This window comes from Scyliorhinus canicula, chromosome 16 (genome assembly GCF_902713615.1).
Source record: "Scyliorhinus canicula chromosome 16, sScyCan1.1, whole genome shotgun sequence".
NCBI lineage: Eukaryota > Metazoa > Chordata > Chondrichthyes > Carcharhiniformes > Scyliorhinidae > Scyliorhinus > Scyliorhinus canicula.
In genome coordinates, this window is record NC_052161.1 from 92,015,183 (window position 1) to 92,031,161 (window position 15,979).

At 50.5% G+C, this 15,979-nt stretch overlaps 1 protein-coding gene across 1 annotated transcript in view; it reads right to left on the minus strand.

Annotated features, from left to right (window-relative positions):
* LOC119951033 (alpha-2-macroglobulin-like) overlaps positions 1-15,979 on the minus strand; it is a 226,915-nt gene that overhangs the window by 47,694 nt on the left and 163,242 nt on the right. Inside the window, exons 26-29 of the mRNA XM_038774067.1 lie at positions 14,526-14,577; positions 13,783-13,866; positions 11,432-11,608; positions 4,219-4,300 (exon numbers count right to left, since the gene is read on the minus strand). Coding sequence (XP_038629995.1) covers positions 4,219-4,300; positions 11,432-11,608; positions 13,783-13,866; positions 14,526-14,577 — 395 coding nt within the window. The remainder of the gene's footprint in view (positions 1-4,218; positions 4,301-11,431; positions 11,609-13,782; positions 13,867-14,525; positions 14,578-15,979) is intronic.

A 15,979-nucleotide genomic window follows, 5' to 3' on the forward strand; every position in this document is an offset into this window, starting at 1 on the left:
CACTGCTGGCCGTTCCGGATGGTGTTGCTCGTGACACTTACTGCCTCTGACATCCATGCCCAGGGACGGCGAAAAGAGACAGCAGGCAGCCTTTTTTCCCAAGCCAGGGTATAGGGTAGCCCACCTCTCCTCCATGGTGTTCAGCAGCGTCTTTAGCTCGGCGTCCGTGAATCTCAGGGCCACTCTCCTTGCTGTCATCTTGTTGACTGGGACGGTATGTCTGGGGAGTGAAGTGCGTACATGCAGCTGCAGCACATCAGCTTCCTGAGTGTCAGTCACGAATCCGGCACCGTCTCTCATTGGAATAGGTTGTGTTCTATGTGGCACCGGTGCTAGCCCAGCAATGGTCGCTGAATCAGTCCAGATGCGGCGCCGGTTTTGCTGTCGTACATGTCCATGAATCCTGCCTGGCGTCAATTCTTAGTCTCAGGAACAGAGAACCCCACCAACAATGTTTGGCCTCAGCTGCTTTCTGTGGTAACAAATTCCACAGGCTCACCTCTCTCTGGGTGAAGGAATTTCTCCTCATCTCTGTCCTAAATGGTGTACCCTCTATCCTCAGAATTTGACCTTTGGTTCTGGACACACCCACCATTGGGAACATCCTTCCTGCATCTACCCTGCCTGGTCCTGTTAGAATTTTATAGGTTTCTATGAGATCACCCCTCATTCTTCTGAACTCCAACGAATACAATCCTAAGCGACTGAATCTCTCCTCATATGTCAATCCCACCATCCCAGGATCAGTCTGGCAACCTTCACTGCTCTCCCTACAGAACAAGAACATCCTTCTTCAGATAAGGAGACCAAAACTGCACACAATATTCCAGGTGTGGCCTTACCAAGGCCCTGTATAATTGCAACAAGACATCCCTGCTCTTGAACTCAAATCCTCTCGCTATGAAGCCCAACATACCATTTGCCTTCCTTACCGCCTGCTGTACCAGCATGCTTACCTTTAACAACTGGTGTACCAGGAACCCAGGTTTCGTTGCACATTCCCCTCTCCTAATTTATGGCCATTGGGATAATAATGTCTTCCCATTTTCAAACTAAGTGGATCACCTCACATTTATCCAAATTATCCTGCATGTGCCATTCATCTGCTCACTCTCTCAACTTGTCCAAATCACACTGAAGGATCTCTGCATCCTCCTCACAGCTCACCCTCCCACCCAACTTGTCATCTCCAAATTTGGAGATATTGCATTTAGATCCCTCATCTAAATAATTTCTATATAGATATATATATAGTGCATAGCTGGTGTATCAGCATCAACCCTGAATTACCCCACTAGTCACTGCTTGTCATTTGGAAAAATACCCGTTTATTCCTACTCTTTGTTTCCTGTCTGCCAACCAATTTTCTATCCATCTCAATACGCTACCCCTAATCCCTTGCATTTTTATTGTACATGCTAATCTCTTATGTGGGACTTTGTTGAAAGCCTTATGAACGACTAAATAAGCCAATGCACTAGTTACATCCTCGAAGAATTCTAGTAGATTTGTCAAGCATGATTTCCTTTTCATAAATCCATGCTGACTATGTCCGATCCTGCCACTGTTTTCCAAGTGCTCTGCTACAAAATCCTTGATAATGGCTTCTAGAATTTTCCCTACTCCCAACGTCAGGCTTTCTAGTCTATACATCCCTGTTTCCTCTCTACCTCCCTTTTTAAATAGTGGAGTTACATTAGCTACTCTCTAATCTGCAAGAACTGCTCCAGAATCTATTGAATCCTGGAAGATGACCACCAATGCACCCACTATTTCTAGAGTCACTTCCTTCAGTTCTCTGGGATGTATATTATTAGGCCCTGGGGATTTAGCCTTCAATTTCCCCAATATCATTTCACTACTAATATTGATCGCCTTCAGTTCCTCCCTTTCACTAAACATTGTCTTCCCCAACATTTCTGGTATGTTGTGTCTTCCCTTGTGAAGATAGAACCAAAGTTAGTTGGTCGGCCATTTCTTTTTTCCCCATTGTAAATTCCTCCGTTTCTGACTGTAAGGGACCTACATTTGTCTTCATCAATCCTTTTCTCTTCACATACCTATATAAATCTTTACAGTCAATTTTTATGTTCCTTGCAAGCTTACTATCATATTATTGTTGCTCATCCCCAAGGGATCTCGCAGAACTAGACTGCCAGTGATTCCGTTCTCATTACACAATACCCAGTCGAGGATTACCTATTCCCGAGTTGGTTCAACGTATTGATCCAGAAAATTAACTCGTATGCACTCCAGGAATCCCTCCCTCCAGCACTGTGACTAATTTGCTTTGCCCAATGTACATGCAGATTAAAATCACCCATAATTACAGATGTTCCTTTAGCACACGCATCTCTAATTTCTTGTTTAATGCAACTCTGTTCTTCCTAAATACTGAATGTTCAATTCCCAACCCTGGTCACCCTGCAGCTATGTCTCTCCAATCCTGACCACATCATTCCTGTTTACCTCTATTTGCATGATTAATTCATCCACTTTATTGAGAATGTTGCACGCGTTAAGGCACGAAGCCTTAAGGCTTGTCTTTTCAACATTATTTGTCCCCTTCCCACTATTGTTCACTGTGACCCTTTTGCATCTGTCTATCACTTTTCTTATTCTCCTTTCTGCCTTTTTTGTCCTTGAATCGCCCCTCCTCTGACTCCTTGCATAGGTTCACATCCTCTGCCTTTTTAGTTTAAACCCTCACACGGTTTTCCAATCACTTTAGCAGATACCACCCCCCTCAGGACATCAGTTTCGGTCCTGCCCAAGTGTAGCCTGTCCAGTTTGCATTGGATGCATCCCCCCCAGATCCAGTCCCAATGCCCAGGAATCTGAAACCCTCTCCCTCTCATTAGCTCTTCAGCCATGAATTTGTTTGATATATCCTGCTATTTCTACTCTGACAAGCATGTGGACAATAATGATCCTGAGATCACTACGTTTGGGATCTGACTTTTCAACTTTCTTCCTAACTCCCTATATTCTGCTTTTCGGACCTCATCCCTGTTTATACCCATGTTGTTTGTACCAATGTGAACCATGACCATTGGCTGTTCATCCTCCCCCTCCAGAATATCCTGTAACTGCTCCAAGACATCCTTGACCCGAGCACGAGGGAGGCCACTATCCTGGAGTCTCATTTGCAGCCACAGAAAAGCCTATCTATTCCACTTACATTTGAATCCCATATCATGATTGCATTTCCACACTTTTTACTCCTCCCGTCTGCAGCAGAATCAACCATGATGCAATGAATTCGGCTATCGCTGCTTTTCCTAGTGTCCAAAGCGGTATATCTGTTTTCCAGGGGAATGACCACAGGAGATTCCTGCGCTGCATGCCTAGCTCTCTTGGCCTGCCTGGAGGTCACCCATTCCCTGCCTGCCTGTGGAGTCTGACCCTGCGGTGTGACCGCCTCGCTATACGTGCTATCTATGATACTCTGCTTCACCGTCTCCTCAGCCACCGCTCCAGTTCCAAAACCCAGGGATTCCAGGAACTGCAGATTGAAACACTTAATAAACACATGCTGACCCCAGGCACAGGAACTGTTTCCAGCTCCTCACATGGAGTACAAGGAGCAAACCACAACTTTGAGCTCTCCTGCCATGACGTACCCCTTTAAATTAAACCTTTGGAAGATGCTTGATATCAGATTAAATCCAATTCTCCAGGGCCCTTCTTTCCTAGTCCTTGTTACTACCAAATATACCATAAAAAGACCTTTCAATCCATATGACAAAAGCGATAAATACTTATCCTATCTTAGCTACTAATACCAATCAACTCTCTCCCTCATAGTCTCTAATGTTTCAGCAGGGCAAGACCACTCTCTGAACATTGAAAAAGTTACAAAGCAAGAAGAAAAAGCACAAAACACCTCTTTCCGCTCTGCACCAAATTCCCATTCTGTTCCAAATTCTCGATACCCACACTCACTGTGGCCGTGTCTCACTCCAGACTTGATGCGGTATCTCCCACTCCTGGGGCGTCACTGTCATCATTATTTCCTAGTGAATATAAGTGTGTGTGATACTTTCAGCCCCTTCTGACTGTATTATGGTCACTATTTCTCAGTGAATCTGGGTGTTTTTGTGCATTTGATACTTTCAGCCCTTCTGCGTTTATTATGATCACTAATTCTCAGTGATTCCTGGTCAGTGTAGGTGTGTGGAAGACAATAATGAAGTAATTAATCCTTTTGTTCTGTACCAGGTATTTCCCTCAGAATCACTGTCTCCAAATATACTGAAGGATCCATCGCTATGTTTGTACTTCAGCTGGTTCTGGTACCCTGTGTGGAAGAGAGAGTAAATGGTGATTCAATTGGCACAGGACACATCGTGTCACATACACTGTAACACTGTAACACACACACACACACACAATGTAACACAGTGTAAAATAAACACACACTGTAACACGGTATAGCGCACACAGTGTAGCACACACGTACTGTAACACACACACGGTGTAGCACACACACGGTGTAGCACACACACGGTGTAGCACACACACGGTGTAACACACACACGGTGAAGCACACACACGGTGTAGCGCACACACGGTGTAACACACACACGGTGTAACACACACACGGTGTAACACACACACGGTGTAGCGCACACACGGTGTAACACACACACGGTGTAACACACACACGGTGTAACACACACACGGTGTAACACACACGGTGTAGCGCACACACGGTGTAGCGCACACACGGTGTAACGCACACACGGTGTAACATACACACGGTGTAACACACACGGTGTAGCGCACACACGGTGTAGCGCACACACGGTGTAGCGCACACACGGTGTAGCGCACACATGGTGTAACACACACACGGTGTAACACGCACATGGTGTAGCGCACACACGGTGTAGCGCACACACGGTGTAGCGCACACACGGTGTAGCGCACACACGGTGTAACACACACACGGTGTAGCACACACACGGTGTAGCGCACACACGGTGTAACACGCACACGTTTAAGGAGCTAGCACCGGCCTCATGTGGAACGCGATAGTTTTCACTGAAAAATGGTGTTGGGTTCGCTGGGTTGGGTGTGCCACTTGAAAGGCTGACAAGCTGCAGCCGCATATTAGCACTCCACTCCCTACACATGCTCATCCCGTCAAAGAAGATGGCACTGGTGGGCTGTGGGGACACCCGAGGACCCGCGGCACTAAGTTCGTAGTGGGCAGTCAGCAGTGTGTGCAGCCACATGGCTGCCTTGCAGGCATGGCTGTGGTGTTTTCTGCCCATCCACTGATAGATAGATAGATAGAGAAATACAGCACAGAACAGGTCTTTGGCCCACGATGTTGTGCCGAACTTTTGTCCTAGGTTAATCATAGAATTTTGGACACTAAGGGCAATTTATCATGGCCAATCCACCCAACCTGCACATCTTTGGACTGTGGGAGGAAACCGGAGTACACGGAGGAAACCCACGCACACATGTGGAGGATGTGCAGACTCCACACAGACAGTGACCCAAGTCGAAATCGAACTTGGGACCCTGGAGCTGTGAAGCAATTGTGCTATCCACAATGCTACCGTGCTGCCCTTAAGAAGAAATTAATCTACACTCCATTATTCTACCCTAATCCATGTACCTATCCAATAGCCGCTTGAAGGTCCCTAACGTTTCCGACTCAACTACTTCCACAGGCAGTGCATTCCACTGATGCACTATCAATTATGACAAGATGAGAGTAGAGAGTAATCGAGGCTTTATTACGCAGAGATGTGTAGCCTCCCGCAGCTGCTGCCAAAATGGCTGCAGCTCGGAGCGCTCACACTTTATACTCCGCCTACTGGGCGGAGCCAGCAGGCAGGGATCCACCCCCGTACCTGTACTACAGGGGCATTACCGTAAAACACCTCATATGCGGTACATACAATACAACAGTGGTGACTACAACATTCACCCCCTGTTAAAAAGAGAGTCTGGCGGGGGTGGTGGATTGCTATCTACATGTAGGCATTTAACATTTTAGGAACAGTTCATAAATTCAGACGATTGGGCGCCTTGATCCATCGTTGCGAGTGTCACAGTCTCGGTGGCGATTCAGGTGTCGGTTCGGTCGTCGGTGACTCCGGGAGCGTGTCGACCTCATCTTCATCCCCGGGTGGGACCAAGGGGAGGACGGATCATCCTGGAGCGGGGGCTGTGGGGGGGGGGGTGCGTTGGGGGGAGGGAGGGTGGTGCCAGGACAGGAGGGGGGGGGGGTGTCGGGACCCAGCTGGTGCCAGGTCCCTGAGGGAGACCTTGTCTTGGCGGCCGTCGGGGTACACTACGTAAGCGTACTGCGGGTTTGCGTGAAGAAGCTGTACCCTCTCAACCAACGAGTCCACCTTGTGGAGCCGCACGTGATTGCAGAGGAGAACGAGTCCTGGAGCTGCCAGCCACATCGGGAGCGAAACCCCGGAGGTGGACTTCCTGGGGAAGGCAGAGACATTCATGGGGAGTTTCGTTAGACGCTGTGCAAAGGAGCGACCGAATGGAGTGGGGAGGCGTCAGAGAGGACCTCTGCCAGCTGGAGGACGAGAGATATCTAGACCGTAGGGCCAGCTGGACGGCCTTCCAGACTGTCCCATTGTCCCTCCCCACCTGCCCGTTTTCCCAGGGGTTGTAGCTGGTCGTCCTGCTCGAGGCAATGCCCTTGTTGAGCAGGTACTGGTGCATAATATGAGGATCCCGGTCGCTGTGGACGTGGGCGGGGAAACCGAACAGAGCGAAGATTGTGTTGAGGGCAATCTGGAATATTCGTCGACCACGTTAAAAAAGTACGTGTTTCAATCGGTGGAGGGGAGGGGCCCTTTGAAATCCACGCTGAGACGTTCAAAGGGGCGGGAGGCCTTCACCAGGTGCGCTCGGTCTGGCCGGTAGAAATGCGGTTTGCACTCCGCGCAGACCCGGCAATTTCTGGTGACCATCCTGACTTCCTCAAGGGAGTAGGGCAGATTGCGGGCCTTTATGAGGTGATAAAAACGGGTGACTCCTGGGTGACAGAGATCGTCGTGCAGGGTCCGGAGTCGGTCCACCTGTGCGCTGGCACATGTACCTCGGGATAAGGTATCGGGGGGGCTTGTTGAGCTTACCGGGGCGATACAAAATCTCGTAATTATAGGTTGAGAGCTCGATCCTCCACCTGAAGATCTTATCATTTTTGATTTTACCCCGCTGTGTGTTATTGAACATGAAGGCAACTGACCGTTCTCCAGTGAGGAGAGTAAATCTCCTGCCGGCCAGGTAATGCCTCCAATGTCGCACAGCTTCTATGATGGCTTGGGCCTCCTTCTCGATGGAGGAGTGCCGGAATTTCTGCGGGTGAAGAATGCCACAGGTCTACCTGCCTGGTTGAGGGTGATGGCCAGTGTGACGTCTGATGCATCGCTCTCGACTTGGAAGGGGAGTGTCTCGTCGACCGCGTGCATTGCGGCCTTGGAGATGTCGGCCTTGATACAGTCATAGGCCTAGTGAGCCTCAGCCGTCAGTTAGAAAATGGTGGAGTGGATGAGTGGGCGGGCCTTGTCCGCATAGTTAGGGACTCACTGTGCGTAGTACGAGAAGAAACTCAGGCATCGTTTGATGGTCTTGGAGCTGTGGGGGAGTGGGAGTTCCATGACGGGGTGCATGCCATCAGGGTTGGGCCCTAGGACTCCGTTTTGCACCACATAGCCGAGGATGGCTACTCGGTTTGTGCTGAACACGCACTTCTCCTTGTTGTAGGTTAGGTTGAGGAGTTTGGCGGTGTGGAGGAATTTGGAAAGGTTAGCTTCGTGGTCCTGCTGGTCGTGGCGCAGATGTGACGTTATCCAGGTACGGGAAAGTGGCCCGCAGTCCGTACCGGTCAACCATTCGGTCCATTTCCCGTTGGAAGACCGAGACCCCGTCAGTGACGCCAAAGGAGACCCTAAGGAAATGGTAAACGCGGCCGTCCGCTTCAAACGCGGTGTAGGGGCGGTCTGCCTTCTGGATGGGGAGCTGGTGGTCGGCAGATTTCATGTCCACTCTCGAGAAGACCCGGTACTGTGCAATCTGATTGACCATATCAGATACGCGTGGGAGCGGGCACGCGTCGAGCTGCATGTACCGATTGATGGTCTGACTGTAGTCAACGACCATTCTGTTTTTCTCCCCAGTTTTCACAACTACCCCTTGGGCTCTCCAGGGTATGTTGCTGGCCTTGATGATGCCTTCCCAAAGCAGCCGCTGGACCTCAGACCTGATGAAGGTCCTGTCCTGGGCACTGTACCGTCTGCTCCTGGTGGCAACGGGTTTGAAATCCGAGGTGAGGTTTGCAAATAGGTAAGGTGGGTCGATCTTCAGGGTCGTGAGGCTTCAGACAGTGAGGGTTGGTCGGGGCCCGCCGAATTTCAGGGTTAGGCTCTGGAGGTTGCACTGGAAGTCCAGGCCGAGAAGTAGGGGAGCACAGAGGTTGGGGAGGACCTAGAGCCGGAAGCCACTGAACTCTACGCACTGGATGGTGAGGGTGGCGGTACAGTACCCACCGTATCAGGGTGGATGAAGCTCTCAGTGCTCCTGGAGTCCGGAAGGCAGGAGGTCTCGTGCCCGTCGATCTTCACTGTCGTCGACGCGGTCGTGAGGTTGTGTGGTCGGGACTGGTCGATCGTGATGGAGGCGAGACGCGGCTGATCGGCAGCGGTTGCTGGCGATGATCAGCCAGATGAGGTGCCCGACGAGCAATGGTCCTGAGCCGGGGAAGATGGCTGCGCCCACGGGGCGCATGTGACGGGCGGTGTGAAAGATGGCGGCACCCACGGGCCGCATGTGCCCTTAGGGGGCAAGATAGCGGTGCCCACTGGCCGCATGTGTCCTGAGGCAGGCAAGATGGCGGCGCCCACTGGCCGCACACGTTGTGAGGCGAGCAAGATGGCGGCGCCCATGGGCCGCACGGGGTCTGAGGCGAGGAAGATGGCGGCGCCCACGGAATGCACATGGGGGGTGCAGGGACAATAGAGGTGATTGAGTGGGCCTGGCACACAGCAGCAAAATGTCCTTTCTTCCCACAGGCCTTGCAGAGCGCACTCCGCGCCAGGCAGCGCTGCCGGGGGTGTTTTGTCTGTCTGCAGAAGTACCACTTGGTTCCCCCGGGGTTGCTTGGCTGCCGCGCGGTGCAGGCCTGGGATTGGCTGGGCGATGCCGCTGGTGGGGTCCATGATGGGGTGTTCGCCAGCGCGGTCCACGATGCACAGGAGGGGTGGGCCGAGCGGTCGGGGGCACATGCCTGTACATTGCGGGAGACGACCGTAAGTGAGATCACTAGCTTCTTGGTCGCCGCGAATTTGAGGGTCACCCCTTCTAAGATGCGCTGGTGGATGTAAGCTGACCCTTTGCCAGTGACGAACGCATCTCAAATTAGGAGTTCAGAATGTTCAACGGCCGAAACGGCCTGGCAATCGCATTCCCTCGCCAGAGCGTGCAGGGCACGCCAGAAATCTTCCACAGACTCACCGGGGAGTTGATGCCGCGTGAAGAGGAGGTGCCTGGCATAGAGTTTGTTGGTCTGCTGAGCGTAGTTCTCCTTCAGTAGCGCCATGGCCACAGCGTAGGTCGGCACGTCCCGGATGAGGGGAAAGATGTTGGAGCTCAGCCACGTGTAAAGGATCTGGAGCTTCTGTGCCTCTGAGGGTGGTTCAGAGCAGATCCGCTATATGCCTCGAAGCAAGCTAGCCAATGTACAAAGGCCGACTTGGCGTTGTCTGCTTGAGGGTGCAGCTGCAGGCGATCAGGCTTGATGAGCAGATCCATCGTTTTAAATTCTCTGCGTAATAAATTGATGCGCTATCAATTACGATGAGATGCGAGTAGAGAGTAATCGAGGCTTTATTAAGCAGAGATGTGTCGCCTCCCGCAGCTGCTGCCGAAATGGCTGCAGCTCGGAGAGCCCACACAATTATACTCTGCCTACTGGGCGGAGCCAGCAGGCAGGGATCTACCCCCGTACCTGTACTACAGGGGCCTTACCGTAATACACCTCATATGCGGTACATACAATACAACAGTGGTGACTACCACATCCACCCCGATCCCATGGCCCAAATTCGGGCTGGCCCCGCTGCTCCCCCCCCCCAACCCAGGCAGAAGCCCCCCTCGCCAGCGACACTATAGCGATGCTGGATACTTTTCGGACCCCCCCCCCCCCCCCTCTCTCCCTCTCTCAGCCATGGCGCCTATTTCCTGACTTTTAAAAGCACAAATGAACCTCGCCGTTGGGAATTCCGCCCAGCAGAGGCGGAGAATCCCAGAGTCTCAGGAGAATACCGGGTCAGGCCTGCTAAAGAGATGGAACGGCATTTATGATACGTGTGGAGTGAATGCATTGGCGCTGCTGATGATTTTGGAGTCAGGACCGATCCTCATACCAACCGCCTTTCCTGATTTCAAGTCAGCTGACGGAGAATCCCACCCATTGTCTCTAATTATCTACTCACCAAGGAAGCTTTTTTATATCAACAAAATTCTACCATCTGACTTTTACGATGCTTTAATTATCCCTTGTTGCCAAAGTGTCTGCTTATCTTGTAAACCAGAGTTTAAAAAATTACAACAGCAGCCGTACACACACTAATCCAGGCTTTTAACTCTTACTGCACCAAATATCTACAATACAATGAATTGGATTCTCTGATTATGAGGCTGCATCTTCACGCCAGCGTGGGAACGGTGGCATTTCACCGAAAATCCAGCGCAAACAGGCCACCAATCCTCCGTGTGGCTGAGGGCTGCCATGCCAATAGCATGGAGCACCCAGCTCTAGCTACCGATACGGCCTGGAGAATTGCCGGGTTCGTGGCCGCGCGTTCGCACGGCAGTGGCCTGCAGGGCGGCCAACATGGCGGCGGCTGCTCACGGACCTGGCCTCCAAAATAGTGCCTCTCCTTTGGCCAGCCAGTGTGCCCCGGACCACCTCCTAACAGCCCCTGATAAAGTCCCTGCTGTGGATCGGCCCTCCCCTGACTGTGGCAGCCCTGATTGAGTCCGCAGCCGCCACCGGGTGAGACCAGGAGAGATCCACGCCGTCGGGAACTTGGCCGCTCGAGGGCCAGGCTTTGGAGGGGGCAGAGCTTCACGAAAGTGGCGCCGCCCGCGATTTGGTCGGGAACTTTAATTCTCTGGCCGATCGCTGAACGCGATTTCGGCGACGGCAACCGGACAAGCCAGCCCAATATCTCTAAAATTTCCACATTCATCACAAACAGACACACACACACTCACACACGGTGAAATATTCTGGGCCCAACGCTGGTGGGTATTATTGCAGATGGGGCAGAAAAATGTCCCCTCCCAGCCAGCGGTAGTGCCTTCTGGTGTCAGGACCACAGAAATCTCCACGGTGTTTAACACAGACTCGTACACACAGTAATACATCATGACAGAAATGTACCTCTCTGCAGGTAGTCAACCGCCCTGTCCTGAATCTCCCTGGTCAGCTGGTGGGTTTTATTCAGGTATCTCTGCACGTAAACATTAGGGGCAAAGTCCACCATGCTCTGTTCTCCACATCCTGTCGGCAGACTGATTAAACTATCCAGATTCTCCATCGCAGACCCCATGATATCCCCTGGAAAGGGACACAGAATATAACAAGGACTTGGACAATCTGATCAGAGTTCAAAAAACCCAAGACAATTCCAAATCTCAATCTCAAAACCCACAACCAATCTAAATCCCCCTAACCCCCAAACACAAAATAGATCCATGGAGTAATAACCATGGGGGATTTCAACTGCCCCAACATGAATTTGGAGGTAAAGAACGGTAAGGGAATGCAATTAGCTCAATGTGGACAGAACATTTCCCTGATCTGATGTAAAATACCCAACACGAGAAGATTCACTGAGGATCTAGTAAACGGGAACAGACAAGAGCAGCTCAGGAAGCCAAAAAAGGAGAACATCTCGGCAATAGTGATCGTAACATTGTACAATTTAACTGATGATCAAAAAGGACATAATTATGACAAAGAAACAGGATAATCAATTGGAGAAAAGTGGTTTTAAGGGGCTGGAGAGAATTAAAATGAGCAACAATATTAACAAACCAAAAATGCAGAACAATATGGGGAAATATTTAAATAGTGTGCAAGGGATTGCAGAGAAAATGTTACAAGGTTAGGGACAAATAGGAGTCTTGGAGCTGAATGAGGATGTAAGAGGGGAGGATATACGATCAAGAGAGACTTAATGGAATTAAAGGAACCAAACTGGAAGACGATTATGCCTCATCTAGCTGGATTGTAGGCACGGGTTTGTCCACAATCGTGATGGAGAGAGCGGATACGTTACTACACATATTTAATACTTGTTAGAAAAAGGTGATGTGTCAGAAGACAGCCAGGGAGCTGATGCAGTCTCCAGATGGAAGGAGGAAGACAGAATATGCCCAGGTAATATAGACCAGTCAGTTGAACATGGGCCACAAGAATAAAATGGAATTTGTGAGAAAGGAGAGGAAAAAGGACATCTAGAACGGAGAATAAATCAAGGTCTCAGCGTGAATTCCACAAGGGAAAATATGACTTGACTAAATTCCTTGTATTTTTCCTGGAATGACAGAGAGAATCGGTAAGGGTAATGCAGTGGATGTAATTTATCTGGATTTTGGAAAAGTCTTCGGTAAAATGTCCAATCATAGATTAATGAATCAGATCAAACAAGTATTGAGGGTATCCGAATCCAGATGTTTCAATTCATGAAAGGTGTTGATAGAGTGGGGAGACAGAGAGAGAATGTTTCCTCTAATGGGGAGCGATCAGAGCTGGAGACGTACAATATAATATTGGATCTGAATGTCTGGAGCGATTCAATGGAAAAAAATCTTTGTCTGGTTTTAGGAGCGTTTAATGGTGTGTTTCTTGGTGGCTGCATTGCCAAGAAACAACCCACAATTCAACGGCACTTTGCTGTTTGTTTGGGGTATTTTTCTCCACCAGTGCCACACTGACATTTCCTGCTTGCAAGCTCAGGAGGTAAGGCCTCCAGCAGATCGGGGTGGCTTTTTGTCTGCCTGCTCTGATCTTCACCCCCCCACCCCCACCCCCCCCCCACCCCGCCTGCTTTCAGCCCCCAGCCCATTTTTGACGCTGCCCAATGTCCAACCTCGGGGGCCCCCTGTAACACCCTCTGAACCCACCTGGTAAAGTCCCCTGGACCCTAAACCAGGCAATGCCAGCTTGGCACCCTGGCAGTACCCCTGCCAGCCTAGAAGTGCCCCATGGCAGCACCAGGGTGGCACTACCTGTGTGCCACCAAACTGGCACTGCCAAGGTGCACGGGTGCCACAGAGAGTGGTTGGGTGCCCCTCCTGCCCTATTACCGATGACCCGGGGTCTCTTATGGCATGGGGGATCCCCAGCTGCCACGTTTCTGGAAACAAATATCAAAAAGCACTGTGACGAGATCTCCCATTAGGTGCCGAGTGCCAGGAAAATCACACGAACCCTATGGCTCATTTAAATATGCAGCTCTGCAACCTCGCCCAATGAGAGCGAGATCCAGATCGCGACGTCTTGTGAGATTTTGTTACATTCCGCGGGTATTTCGACCTCACAAATCGCATGAAAGGCCCCTTGAGAGATTCAACGACCTGATTGTAACACCAAGTAGGGCGCTACAAGGCTGCTAAATCGTGCTCTCCAACTTGGTTGAGAACATACATCAGTAGAGGCTGGGGATGGAGCCTGTGGCCTTTCCTATGTTGTTTGTGGCCTCAGTGCCAAGGACATGTGGCTCTTACCCAACACGGTGATGTGTGCCCTGCTCGAACCTTCAACCGCATCCTCTGGGAGCTGCAGATGAATCTTCTCAGTGACACTCTTTCCTGGAGGGAGCAGATCCACAAGGTAATACAGGGCAGACTTTATGTTGGTCTGAAGTGACCCTTACTGTCCCCATCCCCAAACCCCTTCCAATTAATCCCTGCAGATGTCACCATGGAAAATCCCTCCCACCCTCGCCCACTTCTCTCCCTCACACACAGAGCAAGTGCTCAGGAACATTCCCTCACACACAGATAGTGCTGAGGGACACACCCTCCCACCTCACACACAGAGACAGTGCTGAGGGAAGCCAAAGAGAAAATGCTGGCAAATCTCAGCAGGTCTGGCAGCATCTGTAGGGACAGAAAAGAGCAAATGTTTCGAGTACAGATGACTTTGTCAAAGCTGGACTTGCAACGTTAGCTCTTCTCTCTCACAACAGATGCTGGCAGACCTGCTGAGATATTCCAGCATTTTCTCTTTATTTCAGATTGCAGCAACCGCAGTAATTTGCTTTTAGACAGTGCTGAGGGACACTCCCTCCCACCCTGTATCATATTCCCCCCTCACACACAGAGACAGTGCTGAGGGACACTCCCTCCCACCCTGTCCGCCACCCCCCACCCTAACACCCCCCCCTCCCTCACCACCACGACGCACACACAAACTGGGAAGTGGACATGAAGCCTCTCCCATCACAATTTGAATAGATTTCCTGTACCTGCTGGACACAGGAGGGAGCTGTGGGTCAGTTCAGTCTCAGTGCCTTCAGGCTGCAACAGAGAGAGCGAGAGAGTCAGAGAGAGACAATCCGAGAGAGAGAGAGAGATAATCCGAGAGAGAGAGAGACAATCCGAGAGAGAGAGAGAGATAATCCGAGAGAGCAAGAGACAATCCGAGAGAGAGTCAGAGAGAGAAAATCCGAGAGAGAGAGAGAGAGTCAGAGAGAGAGAGAGAAACAATCCGAGAGAGAGAGAGCGGGACAATCCGAGAGAAAGAGTGAGAGAGACATTCCGAGAGAGAGAGCGGGACAATCCGAGAGAGAGAGTGTCAGAGAGAGATTCCAAGGCAGAGAGAGTCAGAGAGAGAAAATCCGAGAGAGAGAGAGAAAATCTGAGAGAGAGTCAGAGAGAAAATCCCAGAGAGAGTCAGAGAGAGCAATTGCAAGAGTCAGAAAGAGAAAATCCGAGAGAGAAAGACAGAGAAAATCCAAGACAGAGTCAGAGCGAGAAAATTCAATCCTGAAAATCTGAGAGAGAGAGAAAGTCAGAGAAAAAATCTGAGAGTCAGAGAGAGAGAGTCTGAGAGAGAGAAAGTCAGAGAGAGAGAGAGTCAGAGAGAGAGAGAGTCAGAGAGAGAGAGAGAGAGAGAGTCAGAGAGCGAGTCAGAGAGAAAGAGCCAGAGAGAGGAAATCTGAGAGTCAGAGATACAGAGAGAGAGAGAGTCAGAGAGAGAGAGTCAGGGACTAAGAGCCAGAGCGAGCGGGAGAGTCAGTGAGGGAGAGACAGTCAGAGGGAAAGTCAGAGAGAGAGAGAAAGAGAGAGTCAGAGAGGGAGAAAAAGTCAGAGAGAGAGAGAGAGTCAGAGAGGGAGAGAGTCAGAGGGAGAAAAAGTCAGAGAGAGAGCCAGAGAGAGAAAATCTGAGAGTCAGAGAGAGAGAGAGTCAGGGACTAAGAGTCAGAGAGAGAGAGAGTCAGAGAGGGAGAGAAAGTCAGAGAGAGAGAGAGTCAGAGAGAGAGAGAGTCAGAGGGAGAAAAAGTCGGAGAGAGAGCCAGAGAGAGGAAATCTGAGAGTCAGAGATATATATATAGAGAGAGAGAGAGTCAGAGAGAGAGAGTCAGGGACTAAGAGTCAGAGCGAGCGGGAGAGTCAGAGAGGGAGAGAAAGTCAGAGGGAAAGTCAGAGAGAGAGAGAGTCAGAGAGAGAGAGAAAGTCAGAGAGAGAGAGAGTCAGGGGCTAAGAGTCAGAGAGAGAGAGTCAGAGAGGGAGAGAAAGTCAGAAAGAGAGAAAGTCAGAGAGAGAGAGAGAGAGAGACAGAGAGAGTCAGAGAGAGAGAGCGAGAGAGAGAGTCAGGGGCTAAGAGTCAGAGAGAGAGAGTCAGAGAGGGAGAGAAAGTCAGAAAGAGAGAAAGTCAGAGAGAGAGAGTCAAAGAGAAACAGAATCAGAGAGAGAGAGT